Here is a 15,094-nt window from a genome sequence, read left to right as displayed (position 1 = left end):
TAGCTCAGCATCTGGCAGAGATGTTCCTGAAACTACATTTCACTGTCTCCCTAGCACAATGATTAGCACCTCTCTGAATCCTACCTGGATGTCCAGGACTAAGACATAACTGTCTGCTTGTGCTCCAGAGCAGTAATGAGATTTGCAGGAAATAAGGATAAAGCTTGTAGGGCGGGTATGACCTTGTTCTCTGTTACAAATAGATTAAGAGGTTCCAAAAATAAAAGTTTAAGAAGCAGTACTCTTATAGCCTTAAATTACCTCCACAAGTCAGAGCTGCAGAAGTTAAAAAAGAATCCTTTAAGTCTGTTGTGCATATGCCAAGTTAAATATAAATACGCCTTACTGGAACTAACACAATATGAATTCTTAGTGTTATAGAAATACCCAAGACAAGACCTCAGCTCTGCTGCTTATCTTTCAGCATTTTCTAACTACTATTTCAAGAGCCTATATAGCCCAGCCTGGGACAAACCATTTTTCTTGGAGATCCAATTTATTTAACCAAACTGAGAAATTAAAAATTAGTCAGTTTTACATTGCTTATGACTGTGAGAAAAGTTAAGTATTTTATTCACAAAAGCATGTTTATAGTGTCCATGAGAACCATGGCAGCAGCAGGGGATTAAAGTTCTCCCTCCTCCCCCAAACAAGCAAAAATGGTTCATTTTTGTACCAATATGCAACATTCAAAAATGTCATCTTCCATTTGCTACCAGAGTTCATTGGAATTTAGAAGAGACAAACAGAGCAGGCCTCAATGCTGGCAGGCAAAAGCAGAGGTTGCCATGAACAGAATTGGCCAACTTCATGAAAAGCATGTAGTTCTTCGTTTCAACTCAAAACAGAAACAGATTCCACCATGTGCCTTTGTGGAAAAAAATCCTTTCCAGTAATCCTTCACTAGAAAAACTTAGCTGTTTGCACATTACTGAACACAGTGTAAAGTTTTCCCTTCCAAAATGATAGGCTATTATAGCTGAGTTTATGAACTTCAGGCAACACACACGGAACAAGTTCATCACTTCAGTTACAGAGAGGTCAACCTAGATTATCACAGCAGTCCCTTCTGAGGACTTCCCACCTTCAGAGCATCTAAATGCCATTCATGCTATTCCTACACAATTTACCAACTCCCTCATTCTCCCTGATGGCAAGTCTCAGCCTGCTTTGTCCAAGAAGGCAGGGCAATGTTCTGCTATTTTATTTCTACCATGGGATAGTCCAAAAAGGTGCAATGGGTCTTCTAAGAATCTACATCGTGAACCTGGCATAAAAAGCTGGACAACCTATGTTTGGAAGGAAATCAGAAAGTCATAACAGGAAAAGGAAGAAAAACCAAGAGTATTGCCAATTGTTTTTGCAGTATCAGGCCAAAGTGACCCCCTGCAGATGTCCTAGCCAAAGTGATATCCTGCAGATATGTGGTTAAACTGCAAGCTGAACTCTGTGTTATTTTTAGAACAGAAGTTCCTAATCCTCCAAGGAACTGGAAAAAAAAAAAAAAAAATCCAAACACATCCAAAACACACAAACCAAAACAGGCTCAAGCCATATTTTATTTTTTCTTCATCAAACCAAACTGAACTAGAACTTCCATCCTGAGGATCTGAACTCACACCAGAACCAGCAGTAGCCATATCATTCACAACTGAACATTAGCTTTAAAAAACCATAAGCAAGCCCAATTCATTTTGAATGGCAGAACTACCTTAAAAAAAAAAAGAGAATGCAAGCATTTTATGGATGCTCATTGGTTGTGATATTGAGATTACCATTACTATAAATTTTGTGTATTTTGATAAATTGTTTACTATTAACACCTTCTCAGCAAGCACAAAAAGGCAGCATTTAGTTGTTTCTACATAATCCCATCTGCCTGTATTTATCTCTTGCTTCTGATCCCAAACTTGGAAAATGGATCCTGTGGAGCAGAAAGAGCCCTTTTGTTTCCTATCTGCAATTCACACAGCACAGTGGGATTCTGAGCAGATGTAGCAGCTACTGTTTGGAAATTGGAAGAAGGATGCTTGTTAATTACAAAGTCAGTGGAAAGAAAGGCAAAGATGGTATCTCTCCAGACATGACAGAGGCAGAGATGAAATACAAAGAAACAAAGACTCCGTGTGTAACCTCTCAGGGAAACAAGTTGAACTTGGCAGCACATTACAAAGCACAAATGCAACTTTCAGACCTTCTAGTTATGGAGAATGAAACTGGCTAATGGTTTGGTTTGGGGATTTTTGGGGGGTTTTTGTTTTGTGTTTTAAATACTAACTCTCTCATGTTCTGCTCAGTAAAGACATTTGCATCATTAAAAAATATTCTAGATTAAAGTTATAGCTACCAAAGCACTCTTGTACAGATTACATAGAACTCTGAGCAAAATGCTGTTGGCCGATTCTCCTTTCTTCCTTCTCCCCCCTCTTCATATCCACCACCACTGGAACTGCTCCTGTTGTGGACAGTGGTTTATTCATAGTATCAGTGAGCTGATGGACACCATCGGACATGGGTTATTCACCACCCGGCCGTTTCCAAACGGCCTGGCCTGACTCCCGTCGTCGCACCTGGTGAATTGCGCCAGCCTGAAGAGTTGCGCGCTTTGGAGAAGGCTGCAGCCTACTGGGTTGGTGATGGTCCCAGGAGCCAAGGCTTTTAATTCACAAAGCACTCTGACAGACTTTTAACACCAGTCTCCTCAAACGGAGGGGAAATTCACAAACAAGCATTGAAGACTACCACAACTGCTTATCACGCCTGCTGAGGAAACAAATTTAAAAGAAAAAAAAAAAATAGAAAAAAAAGAGTTTACAATTGTACACTGAGTCTTAATGACTGATGACTTCGGTTGAATAAGGATTCCTGGATCTGTGGCTTTTTTTAATTCCTCTACAGGATTAAGAAGAATAGCAATTTTATCAGTTCACTGCACTGACAAGATTATTCTTAACACCTCAGCAAAACTCCACAGCATTTATATTCTCTCACACTTAAGAACCACCCCAGTGTTATATTTTCTTCAGCTCTTTACAGGAACACCACAGTCACGCCACGGGAACTACTGAGCACGTTACTTAAAAGACTGGGACAGAAGCAGGAGGCTCAAAACAGAAAGCTGGGCAGACACATACGGTTCTAGCCTGATATTTGGAGAGGGAAACCAATCCAACCCTTCAGTCTGAAGAGAAGGGGAATGAAAGCTACAGTCCTCTTACTTCGAGCTTGAAGAAGCGAATGAGAATTAATTCTAATCTTGAAGCAACAAGTTTTAAAACTGTAAGAGGAACAAATAAGACTTCTCTACTAGCCATAAATTGAAAGCTTAGTAAAGCATTCAAGTCTTCTGAACACAAAAACACATGAAACAACCAAGGTTGTATTTCCCAAGCACCTCTCTGAAACTCAAAGTCACTTCTGGAATATTTAGGTAGACAAAAGTTACCACTGTGCACATCTCCTTCCACAAACACATTCTTTATGCAGCCACCCATGCTACGTATGCATTATACTACATTTTGAAACACTCTCTAAGGCTGCTGTCAGTGCTTCTTCATACTATGCCATATTAAAAAAAAACACAAAACTTGACAATACAGTTGAGCAATTCAAAATAAACAACTCTGCAGTATCTGAAGTTGCAAATACAATAAATCCGGAGTAAGCATATCTTAGCTCAGGAAAAACCAAAGTAATCCTCGGATATATTCACTGTTGAAGGAGAGAGTATGTCATCTCTGTATATGACATTAGCAAAACTGAGGTTAGAAAATGGCATCCAGCTCTGATATTCACATTTAAGGCACGAAGCTGAAGAACTGGAAAGGATGTGAGAGAAAAGGTTATAAACACTACTTACAAAAATTGAGCTCTGTGAGGAACTTCTCTATTTGCAGAATTTATACAAGGAAAATGAAAAGCAAACTTGACCACTTCATAGAGAAAATACTCTAGGCATTATGGGCTTTTCAATATAGTAAGAAAAAGTCTTCAAAAGAAGGAATACCTACAAATTAGAACAAGGCAAATTCCAATAAAAAGTATAGCAAGCATTTTTAAGAAGAGTGATTTATAGTTTGAATGCACTACTAGGAGGAGTGGTAGGGTCCTTCTCTCAGACCAAGTCTGGGACCTTTCACAAAGATGAGCTCTAGCCAAACGAGTCTGCTGCAATGGGAATGGGAGGAGATACTACTGTTTCCTCAGCTGGCTTCTTGTACAGCAAATCCAATTACATTTCCAGTTTTATGAGTCTTGGTACTTAACACATGGAGGACTTCAAGTATATGAATTCATCTTACCGGTATTTACAAGTTAAAATACGAAACTCTGTATTAGGATCTGCATTGAATACCTATAACCCCATTATACATTTGTCAGCAATTATATTATGCTGCTTGCTGTCAAAGTGACATATTCAGGAAGGTTGCGTTATTAAAATTGCAACTGAACATGCAGAGCCCTGTCTGACGATTAGAAGGCAAAAAAAAAATTGCTACAAGGAATGAAATAAGCTACTCGCTTTAGCTTTGCACCTCTGCTGCTTCAGCACGGCAGAAAAGAGCACAATCCCTTTAACAAGGGGACAGCTCTGTCAAAACTATAGTTGCAATACCACATGTGCACATTAGTGCTTTCACAACTACAGTCATTAGCTAAAACTCAAAAAAAACCCCAAAACAAAAAAAACAACCACATCCCTCCAACATGGCTATTCTGATAAAATATACAGCACAAACTAAGTAAGCCTTGTGCTGCATGCTTGGCCACTAATTGTTTTTTACATGTTCAAAAAAAAAAAAAAGGGGGGGACAACAACGACAACCCCTCTTCCCCCAAACCCACACTTCTGTTTCCAACACACTACCGACCTTCCTCCTTTGTATGCAGCTGGGTAATTCTACCTTTGATCAGTCCTAATTGCACGAAAATTTCATTTGAAAAGTTTGTTTTGCTGGTGGCTTTTGAAAGGGATGAAACTTTGATTTACTGGGGAGATAAACAGGCAAATACCACTGCCTGCACAGACAGCAGTCCCATCCAGAGTAGTACCACAGAAGACACCTCAAGTCCAACATAATGAAATTATATTAATGCAAGGCTTGCCTGCCAGAAGGAAAGAGGCATACATGACTTTTTTTGGGTGGAATAAGTCATTCAGGTTCTGCTTCCAGTGTGAGTACAGCCCTATCAAGGAACACAATATCCTTCAGCATTTTTAAGTACTATGGGTCCTTTTGCTCCATAGATTTTCAGCTATGTTAGCATGTTTCCTCACAAAAGTAAGGCTGACAACATGTATATTCTTGTCATATATAGGAAACTTCTGTTTTAGATAAAACTGTAAGATTTCTACTCAGCTACCAGCACACCTACTAAATCACAGAATCATAGAACCTTTGGGTTGGAAGGGACCTTTAAAGGTCATCTAGTCCAACCCCCTGCAATGAGCAGGAACATCTTCAACTAGACCAGGTTGCTCAGAGCCCTGTCCAACCTGACCTGGAATGCTGCCAAGGATGGGGCATCTCCCAGCAGAAAAGGACCTGGGGGTGCTGGTTGACAGCCAGCTGAACATGAGCCAGCAGTGTGCCCAGGTGGCCAAGAAGGCCAACAGCATCCTGGCCTGTATCAGAAATAGTGTGGCCAGCAGGAGTAGGGAAGTGATCGTGCCCCTGCACTCGGCACCGGTGAGGCCGCACCTCAAATCCTGTGTTCAGTTTTGGGCCCCTCACTACAAGAAGCACATTGAGGTGCTGGAGTGTGTCCAGAGAAGGGCAACAAAGCTGGTGAAGGGTCTGGAGCACAAGTCTTATGAGGAGCAGCTGAGGGAACTGGGGTTGTTCAGTCTGGAGAAGAAGAGGCTGAGGGGAGACCTTATCGCTCTCTACAACCACCTGAAAGGGGGTTGTGGTGAGGTGGGTGTTGGTCTCTTCTCCCAAGTAACCAGCGATAGGATGAGAGGAAATGGTCTCAAGTTGCACCAGGGGAGATTTAGACTAGATATAGGGAAAAATTTCTTTACTGGGAGAGTGGTCAAACATTGGAACAGGCTGCCCAGGGAGGTGGTGGAGTCACCATCACTGGAGGTGTTCAAAAAACGTGTGGACATGGCACTTCAGGACACGGTTTAGTGGGCATGGTGGTATTGGATTGACGTTTGGACTTAATCTGAAAGGTCTTTTCCAACCTTAATGATTCTGTGATCTACCACCTCCCTGGGCAACCTGTGCCAGCATTTCACCGCCCTCACTGTGAAAAATGTCTTCCTTACCTCTAGTCTAAATCTACCGTCTTTCAGTTTAAAATCATTACCCCTCATCCTACTGCAACAGGCCCTGCTAAAAAGTCTGTCCCCATCTTTCTTAGAAGCCCCCTTTAAGTACTGGAAGAAAGAACTTTAAGAACCGCAAGAAAGTCCCCCCGAAGCCTCCTCTTCTCCAGGCTGAACAACCCCAACTCCCTCAGCCTGTCCTCATGGGAGAGGTGTTCCATCCCTCTTGACCACTTTTCTACCCCACCTCTGGGCCCGCTCCAACAGGTCCATGTCTTTCCTGTGCTGAGGGCTCCAGAGCTGGACGCAGGACACCAGGTGGGGTCTCACCAGAACAGAATGGAGCAGAGGGGCAGAATCACCTCCCTCGACCTGCTGGCCACACTGCTTTGGATGCAGCCCAGGTTGGCCTCCTGGGCTGTGACTTCACATTGCTGGCTCACGTCCAGCTTTTTATCCACCAGTAACCCCAGGTCCTTCTCAGCAGGGCTGCTCTCCATCCCTTCATCCCCCAGCCTGTACTGATACCGGGGGTTGCCCCAAACCAGGTGCAGGATCCTGCACTTGGCCTTGTTGAACCTCATGAGGACTGTTCAATTATTGATGAGGCTTGTGATTCGGCAGGGTAGGGGGGAGGAGGCATACAATATATACAGGAAATAAATTATTCCAGAAGTATAAATATACATGTAATTTTAAAGAATAAAAACATCAGTTACTTATTCCTTCCTTGCTTAAGTCTCCCAAATCCCCTAGCAGTTCAGATTTGTAAGTAATAAGCATTTCAGGCTTATGATGGTTTCTAAATACAGGCACATGATGACTCCTACATTCCACCTTCAGCTTAACAGGACATCGCACGCTTAATTCCTAGGTAAATACAACTGACCTCTAATGTTCAAAGATTAATGCTTTCATCATGGCTGCTGGTTAACAGTAAAACAGGTCAGAATCCCGTATTTCAAAACTTCTAATTATTCAGCCTACCAGCTGAATGTCCATCTCTCCTAGCGGTAGACGTGATGCGATACTTCAGGAGGTGCACATTACTACGCCTTCACATGCGATCACAGAGGAACTCTCTAAGGATGAGCGAGAACTCTGCCAGCTCATGGCCCTGTAGCTGGGTGCTGCCAGAGGAGGAAGACAAGCAAACAGCCCAAAACTGATTAATCTGCTTAAACTTTCTGGGTTGATGGTGCTATAAAAAAAAAAAAAAAAAAGCTTGGTTATCAAAAACTACTTTGCAAACATGAGGTCATGCATGTTATGCATAACCCTGCTAGGAGCTTTGCACACCAAAGACATGTCTGTGGTACTTAAGTCTTCTCTGTGAAACAACAGGCTTTTCATCACAATGGTCTCCTTCACAGGCTGCAAATTCAGCTCAACATTACTACTATTCAGGTCTTGCAAGCGTCTCATCTGTGCAGCTGAATACAATGCTTCAGGTGAAACAACGTTCCGCTCCCCTTTGGAGAAGCAGGTCTTAAAAGACCCAGCTGCCTAGTGGGTTCTGCATCCAGAAGTTCCCCAGCGATTCCCAATCAGGGTATTAAAATAAATTCAGCCATATGAACAAAATAAATACATGCTTAACTGCAACTAAAAGCAAGCAGTCTAAATAAAAATACTGTAAAGGTAGTACAGCATTCTAAGTTTCTCAAGTGGCCCTTCCCTTCAAAGCTGGAAGTCTGTATGATGGGACTTTAAAGAATGTTCTAACATGAATCACTTGAAAGAGAAGAATATACAAGCATTTTAGCATTTTATATGTAACTATGTTATTATTCAGTTCAAATATTCATGTCTTTTACTATGTCTAATCTCTTATGCAGCAGTACCTGCAAGCCTATGGCTGATACAATTGAGAACCACAGAAAGCTCAAACCAGAAATATGTTAGATTATCTATTATCTCAACATGCAGACATTTTCCTTAAACGGCAGTCACTAAGCTACCCACCAAAGTGGTATCTTGCATTGTACCTTGTGTCCTTGGAGATAATGCCAGTTAGTTCAGTGTAGTCTACTACTTTTGTGACTGTTTCATCATTCAAAACTCTGTTCTTATTTTTAATTATTGATAAACTACCAGGCAGTACATGTGGGTAAAAAAATTTTAAAAAACAAAAGCTAAAAAATACCAGGCTGAAGGAAGGTTGTTAGACTAGTCCTTGAAGAATGCTTGTAGGCTACGCCTAATGTAAGATTTTTATTAACAACTTTGGAGAAAAAGCAAAAGCTGGTATTTGTTAACAATCCAAAACTGAGAGATACTGTCCCATGTCAATACACAAGGCACAACAGAGTGACATAGTGAAAAGACTGGATTAAGAGAGATGATGATATTTAAAATAACAAGGACAAGAACATGCAAATAAATTTCAGGAAAAAGGTGTTATGAATTCCTATAAGCCACAGAAAAAAGCTTCTGTTGACAATGAGAGAGGGACAATAGCACATGCATTATTGCTGAGATCACAAATCAAAACCACTGTGTCACAAGGAAAAAGAGGTAAGGGATATCCTACAGTTTTTCTCTCTCTCAAATAAAACACTTTCAGTTGTGAAAAGGGAGGAATAATACCACTGCACAAGGCACTAGCAAATTTACCACTGGAAAAAAAAGAAAAGGATGCCATTGCGATCAAGTTAAAAATAAAATAAATCCATTTGAACAGGAACGAGCACACAAAATAATTATTATGCTAAAACAGGAACATTGAAGGGTTTCATGCAAGAGCTTGACTGAAGCAGCTTAGTAATACAAAAGAATTGTAAAATGCATTGAGTGCATCCTACAAATACATGACATGTAAGCACAAGAGAGAGGAGGACTTTTTTCACCCCCAAAAGTCAGCATGGGCACAAGAATAAAAGGACATAAAACTGGCCATGAACAGGCTAATGCAGAAATCATAAGACCTCTCTTAACCATTAGAGGAGTCATTCTACAACTGGTTTTCAGTAAGAGTAAATAATTCCAGTATAACCGTCTGCTAGACTAATTAGTACAGCTTGATAAACACTGCTGCACTGAGAACCACTGAAGTGGAGGGAAAAAAATAAATTGTTCTGCTATATATACGCATAACTAAAGTGAGTTTAAATTGTCAATTTTTCTTCTCTTAAACTCACCGTTTAATCACACATATGTAAACCATGACAAATATGGTACTTAAATTACATACCAGAGCAACCAGTTAAAAGTTCCCACCTAACTGATGATTTCTAAAGCAACCTCCCCAATATTTCCTCAACAGAACAAAAAAAACAAAATCTCAACAGGAACCAGAGCTATGAACAGAACAAAAACACTAGAGCTACGCTGAATAGAAATTGCAGACACATCCACTCTCAGCTCAAATTGAATCCATACTGCTTCTTGTGGGCAATACTGTCTGCTCCAGCCATCTGTTTTGAATCAACCTGGGAATAAAAGATCTTGGTAACACCCAAAACTTGAGTTAAACAAATAATTCTCTTCCCCCTTGCTGTGTTTAAATGAGATATGCTCCTAAACCCTCCAAATCCCTGGTTGAGCAGCTCACAGACACAACAGGCACCAGACTACAGGCTTGCCTTTGGCAGTAGCAGGATCTTTCTGGTCCCACCCAGCTGCACCCAGCAGTGCCACGTTCAGCCAGATGAGTGGCATGCACACAACTCCACATACCAACAAACCAAACAGTCATTTTTGCTGGCTCGCTCCTCCAGCTGTGCTAACTCCATTTGGATGTAACACAACAATTCAGCCAGAAAACTTACTGATGGGGTCCCATTCCCAAGCTGTCCCTTCTTCTCAGTGGGTGGAGCAGTCACAACATCCTATCCTATGGTACATACCTCCACCCAGACCTAAAAACCAGTACAAGTAGGGAGGTGAGCCATATCTTAGGGAGCCTTTCTCTGTCACTTCCCCAAAAAGCTGCCACTAATGCTCCCATCTGTCACATTCTACATTTTTCAATCAATGACATTGATCTGTGGCTGGTTTGGTTCATCTGCTGACCAAAAAGGGGGGGGGGAGGGGGGGGGGAATCAGTCAGCATCAAGGTACATGAGCAGTTGTTTAGTGTAATTAAATGCCTGTGGGCAGGGGGAAGGAAGCATTCACAGGGACACTGCAGAGGGCAGAGAAGGTATTTCTAAATTGTCCTAAATCACCACCAATTACTGGCATCGACAGGACACACTCTAAAATGAGGACATGACCTTGCGGCATATCTGTTGCCATGAAAGGGGAAAACATGTAGATTATAATGCAAACAGATCAAGAGATGAGCATCAGCAACAAAACTAAAGGAAAAACGTTGGCTAATCAAGCTGCTGGCATACAACAAAAAATGATCGCTAATTTTCCCTCTAAAGACCTAGAGAATATACAATATTTCTCTGCTTCCCCAAAAATAATTAGAGGGCTTTAAACTGAAATGTGCTGTACCCTGCACTGTTAACAGAAGGGCAGTACTTACTTACCTGAGTAAATTTCTTTATGGATACAGTCTGCCTGCCTGATTGTCTCTCTCTCACATATAAACACACAATATTTCACTGAAATTAGGCCAATAATTTTATCCACCATGCTTTGAATTTTATAAATGTACAATTCAAGCATGATATAGGAGGGTAGTGGGAATAAAAGGGGAAAAAAATAGCATCAGCAACAAGTTTTCTGACAATAAAGCCTTGTATTACTCAATATAAAGATTTCTACTGCATAAAAGATTCAAGCTACCTAACTTGGGTTCTTGTTGAGGCACCCAAACTGGAAGGGATGCCTCAAGTTCTCTTAAAACTGACTGTGAAGGGGAAAGGGGCGTATTCAGATCAGCAGCTCTGATCAGGTATCCCCTTCCCCACTGACTATCAAAAGAAACTCAAGTACACGTTTCTAACTTCAGCACCTCAGAGGGATGCCTGTATTGGATGTGCTGAACCCAGGCCAAAGTCTGTAACTAGACTCTTGTTACAGGGTAGTGAAAATATATCTATAAACAGGGTAGTAAAAATATGTCTATAACAAGTAAATGTACATCTCTTTTTATACACAGTAATTGCTTTTCACATTATGAGTTTCTTCTCATCACCAATGTTACTGGTGTCAGATAAATTCAACAACTAAGAAGGAAAAATAAGAGCAACTTCAGTCATATAGGTATCAGCAAAGTGTAAAGGAAGTATATACAAGAACTAAAGGTTTTATGACAAACTAAAGTAAGTTCCCTACCAAAAACAATGAATAAAAAATTCTGAATCTACTCCCTTGCCCCACATAAAAACATGTAAGACTATCAAAAAGATTAACATAAAAAATTGCGACACATCACTTTGCAATGAAACTTGCCTTTTACTGAGGGCATTGTCCCCCACACAGTGGTGTCAATGGAAAGACATCCACCCATGTCAGCCAGCGGCAGGTCATGCGGCAGACAGCAGCCCTCAAGCCTCCTACCTGTTTGCACAGCTTATAGCTCTCAAGGTTGAGCAAAAGCAACAGACAGTTGATTTCTTTAGACTATTTATATAGCTTGAAAGTAAACTTCAAGGCTGCAAAACCTCAAATATTTGCAGACTGATTCAACAAGTCATAGCGCTCCTTGCCTGTGTCTACTCTTTCAGACTGCAAAGTCCAACCACTCTGCTCATATGGAAGGAAAACCTGAGTTCCTACATGGTGTATTCAGCATAACAGGTAATTTCTTACAGTCGCTCAAAAGCATTAAAAGACTCCCTCAGACTTTTTCCTTCTTTTTCAATGTCTTCCCCTCTGTTCAGTAAGGCACCAAAAATTATATACTTTTCTGTTTGTGTTTAAGATTAAACAAACAAACAAAAAAATGAAACAGAAATGAAAGTATCAACTTCAATGTCCTTGACCAGTGCTTAGATGACACTGTAGTATTGAATTCAGCCTCCAACCATTTGGGATAAAAATCTGCTCAAAAGCAAATTAGTCTTCCATTTTGAGTATGGCTTTACATTAAAGGGCATAGCTGTGGTCAGTCCTCTGCAATGCTAACAGGAATCCACAATGAAACCATTCTTCCTCTACAATTAAATCGCAGGAAAGAACATTCCCAAATCTATTTCATAGGAGTATAAAATATAGCTGTGCCTGATGTCTGCTTCTGGTTTTAAACATGGTGCAAAATGTGTTTTGTAAACACTTCCTGCAAACCCAGAGATCCAGGCAAGGGAATCTAGACAGCTACTAAATTGACCAGATGTAGATATTGTCTACAGCTTAGGCTGTGCTGAATTTCCCTCTAGACTCTTTTGACCAGTCTGGCTAGACCACCATTGACTATAACAGAGGTTTGACAAGAACTTCTTATACAGACACAGACAGGGATTTTAGCATTTGTTTGCTTTGGTGCAAAATCACAATGTGTAAAGTGCCCAAGGTATCCCCACTCAGAAGCAGGGGACAGCAGAAACTACCATGCCTAGCAGAAACTACCACCACCTTGCCAAATACCTCTGAAGAAAGCTCATGCTGCTTCTTGCCAAGGCACTGGGAATTCCTATGTTAAGCTCAGTGCTCAAACTGTGCACATGTCCCATCTTCGCTCGGCTCTGTGACCACTGCTTCACCTGTGTCTCATATTGTATTCCTGCAATCAGAACTGCCAAACCCAGACACCTTTGCCAAGTCCTGTTCCCCAGCATCATACTCATATAGGAAGACACCTACCTAACACATGTAAGTAGGGAGTGAGGAATAAGGCTGAAAATTAACATACACATAAACCACTGCATCAAGACTAAAGTCTAACTACAAAACAGACAAGTTTTGCCTGTGTTGTGTCTTTGCCCTGTGTTTGCAGCACCCTAGAAAATCTTCAGTCTATGCAAGTCCATTTTGACATCTAAAACCTCTTAAAATGAAGAAGAATGCAAAGATAAAATACAAGCCAAGCTCCAATATATGAATACAGCTATATGTGTTTTTAGCATACCAGGCAATATTCTTCCAATAAGAGCATCTAGCAACCAAAAGGACTCCTCTTCATTCTTTGTAATAAGAATCAGGTATCCAGCTATGAAGTTCATGCCCTGAAATAGAAAGAAGGGTTTTAAGATGCATACATTTTTCTTAAGAGTTTCTGGTTTATTTCTTTTGATTAAGGGCTAAATTACTTCAGTTCTACAAAGTGGCCATGTTAAACAAAATCTAGTAATACAGGTTACCAGTTGAGTAAGCTGTTAAACCAGCATGACGACAGCTACAAGAATTATTAACAAAGATCAAGGAGAGGAAAATTAGAAGAAAAAGCTTAGTACTCTATAATTTACCTTCGATTTTCCTTTTAAAAAAAAAAAAAAAAATCCCAGAGCCCTGTCCCAATGTAAATGAAGACTGCTTTGACCAGAACCAAAATACAGCTGTCTTGGATGTGCAGTACAAACACAACACACCTGCAGGTAGGCAGTGCGCCTGCAGAAGAAGAATGCCTGACCCACACACTCTTTAGTAAAAAGCTGCAGCTCCAGCAGCTTTTACAAGCTATTGCTGCTTAACTCATCAAATGCTTGCATGAACATCATTTGCTTCCATAATACCTCTCGTACTCTACAAGCTAGTCGATGACTGGCCAATATAGCTCCTGCCTTTCAACATGCAAACATAAGGTAAACACCAGGGGGTGGGAGGATTGGAAGAGCTACCGGAGAATTTGTGAAAAGTTAGTCAAGTCATCACTGGTCAAATTCCAACTCTGCAATTTTCGTAACCATTACTGATGCTCTCTGACTGGAGGAGTGACATATAGAACACACTTGATTACAAACTGATATTCCCTGTAAACACATTGCCTCTGTCTCAGGCACTTTTTTCTTGTACCCACCATAACACTGCTAAGTTTTGGCAGTATTACTGATTTACATGCACAGTAGTCCACTTTCTTAAGCATTTTTTAAAGTATGTCTTTTCCATACTTTAAACAAGCTGACAACTATAATAACATAGGCAGCACATCAGTGGGACAACATACAAAAGCTGCCTCTGAGGTGCAAGCACCTCCAAAGTCTTCCTAAGCTAACAGAAAGCTATCTTTAAATATTTACAGGCTACGAAGGCTGCTGTTGGTTATATTGCCCTCTTCAGTTTCATCCCTTTCTTTGGCCTTCTCCATGTTCTCTGTCCCTCCAAGCCAGACTTCTCCAGCACATTTATGGCCACAGGCAGCACCACTGTTTCTGGGCATCCTGCAGTGCTGCCAATTACAGCTGTGACCCAGAGGACAGCTACCAAAAAGAACACCCCTTGCAGCCTCTGGAAGGTACAGCTTCCTCTCTGCACTGAGATCTCATTTCTTGCATTCAACAGATTTGACTCACCCATCCTATCTCAGAAGGCCTTGCAACACTCCCACAGCATGGAAATATTAGGACACTACATCATCTCCAATGTTTCATTTTCAAGCTTTGTGTCACTACAGCAGTTGTTACAAAAATGGCTTGGATAGACTTTACATGATGCTTGGCCTTCTGGTTAGGAAGGCAACTATTTGTTTCCATGCTGACAGTTAGCTTAGTAACTGCATCTATGGTGACAAGAGACTGTTTGGCTTTTAACATAGCATGCACAAAAACCCACTCTGGAGTTTATGTTCACAGGACACTGAATTTTGCAGGTTTTACCAGGGTAGGCAGCACCGTACCACTGTCACAGCATGACAAGGCAAAGCCTACTACACTCACAGACGGGAGACTTACATGCCAGTAAGTACCACAAATGCACTAGCATTATGAAAACATTCCCTGAAGAGCCTTCAGTCAGTAAAAGCTCTGCAAAACACTTGAAAGAAACTCT

General features: G+C 41.0%; 1 protein-coding gene across 1 annotated transcript in view; it reads right to left on the bottom strand.

Annotated features, from left to right (window-relative positions):
* Nucleotides 1-15,094, bottom strand: part of GRTP1 (growth hormone regulated TBC protein 1) — a gene marked incomplete at both ends in the record, with an annotated part of 42,445 nt that overhangs the window by 7,645 nt on the left and 19,706 nt on the right. The window contains one exon of the mRNA XM_082003832.1: nt 13,239-13,335. Coding sequence (XP_081859958.1) covers nt 13,239-13,335 — 97 coding nt within the window. The remainder of the gene's footprint in view (nt 1-13,238; nt 13,336-15,094) is intronic.

This window comes from Phaethon aethereus, assembly GCF_964289735.1.
Source record: "Phaethon aethereus genome assembly, chromosome: 1".
NCBI classification, from domain to species: domain Eukaryota; kingdom Metazoa; phylum Chordata; class Aves; order Phaethontiformes; family Phaethontidae; genus Phaethon; species Phaethon aethereus.
The sequence above is the reverse complement of the archived record's forward strand: the minus strand, read 5'-3'. Positions and strand labels throughout refer to the sequence as shown.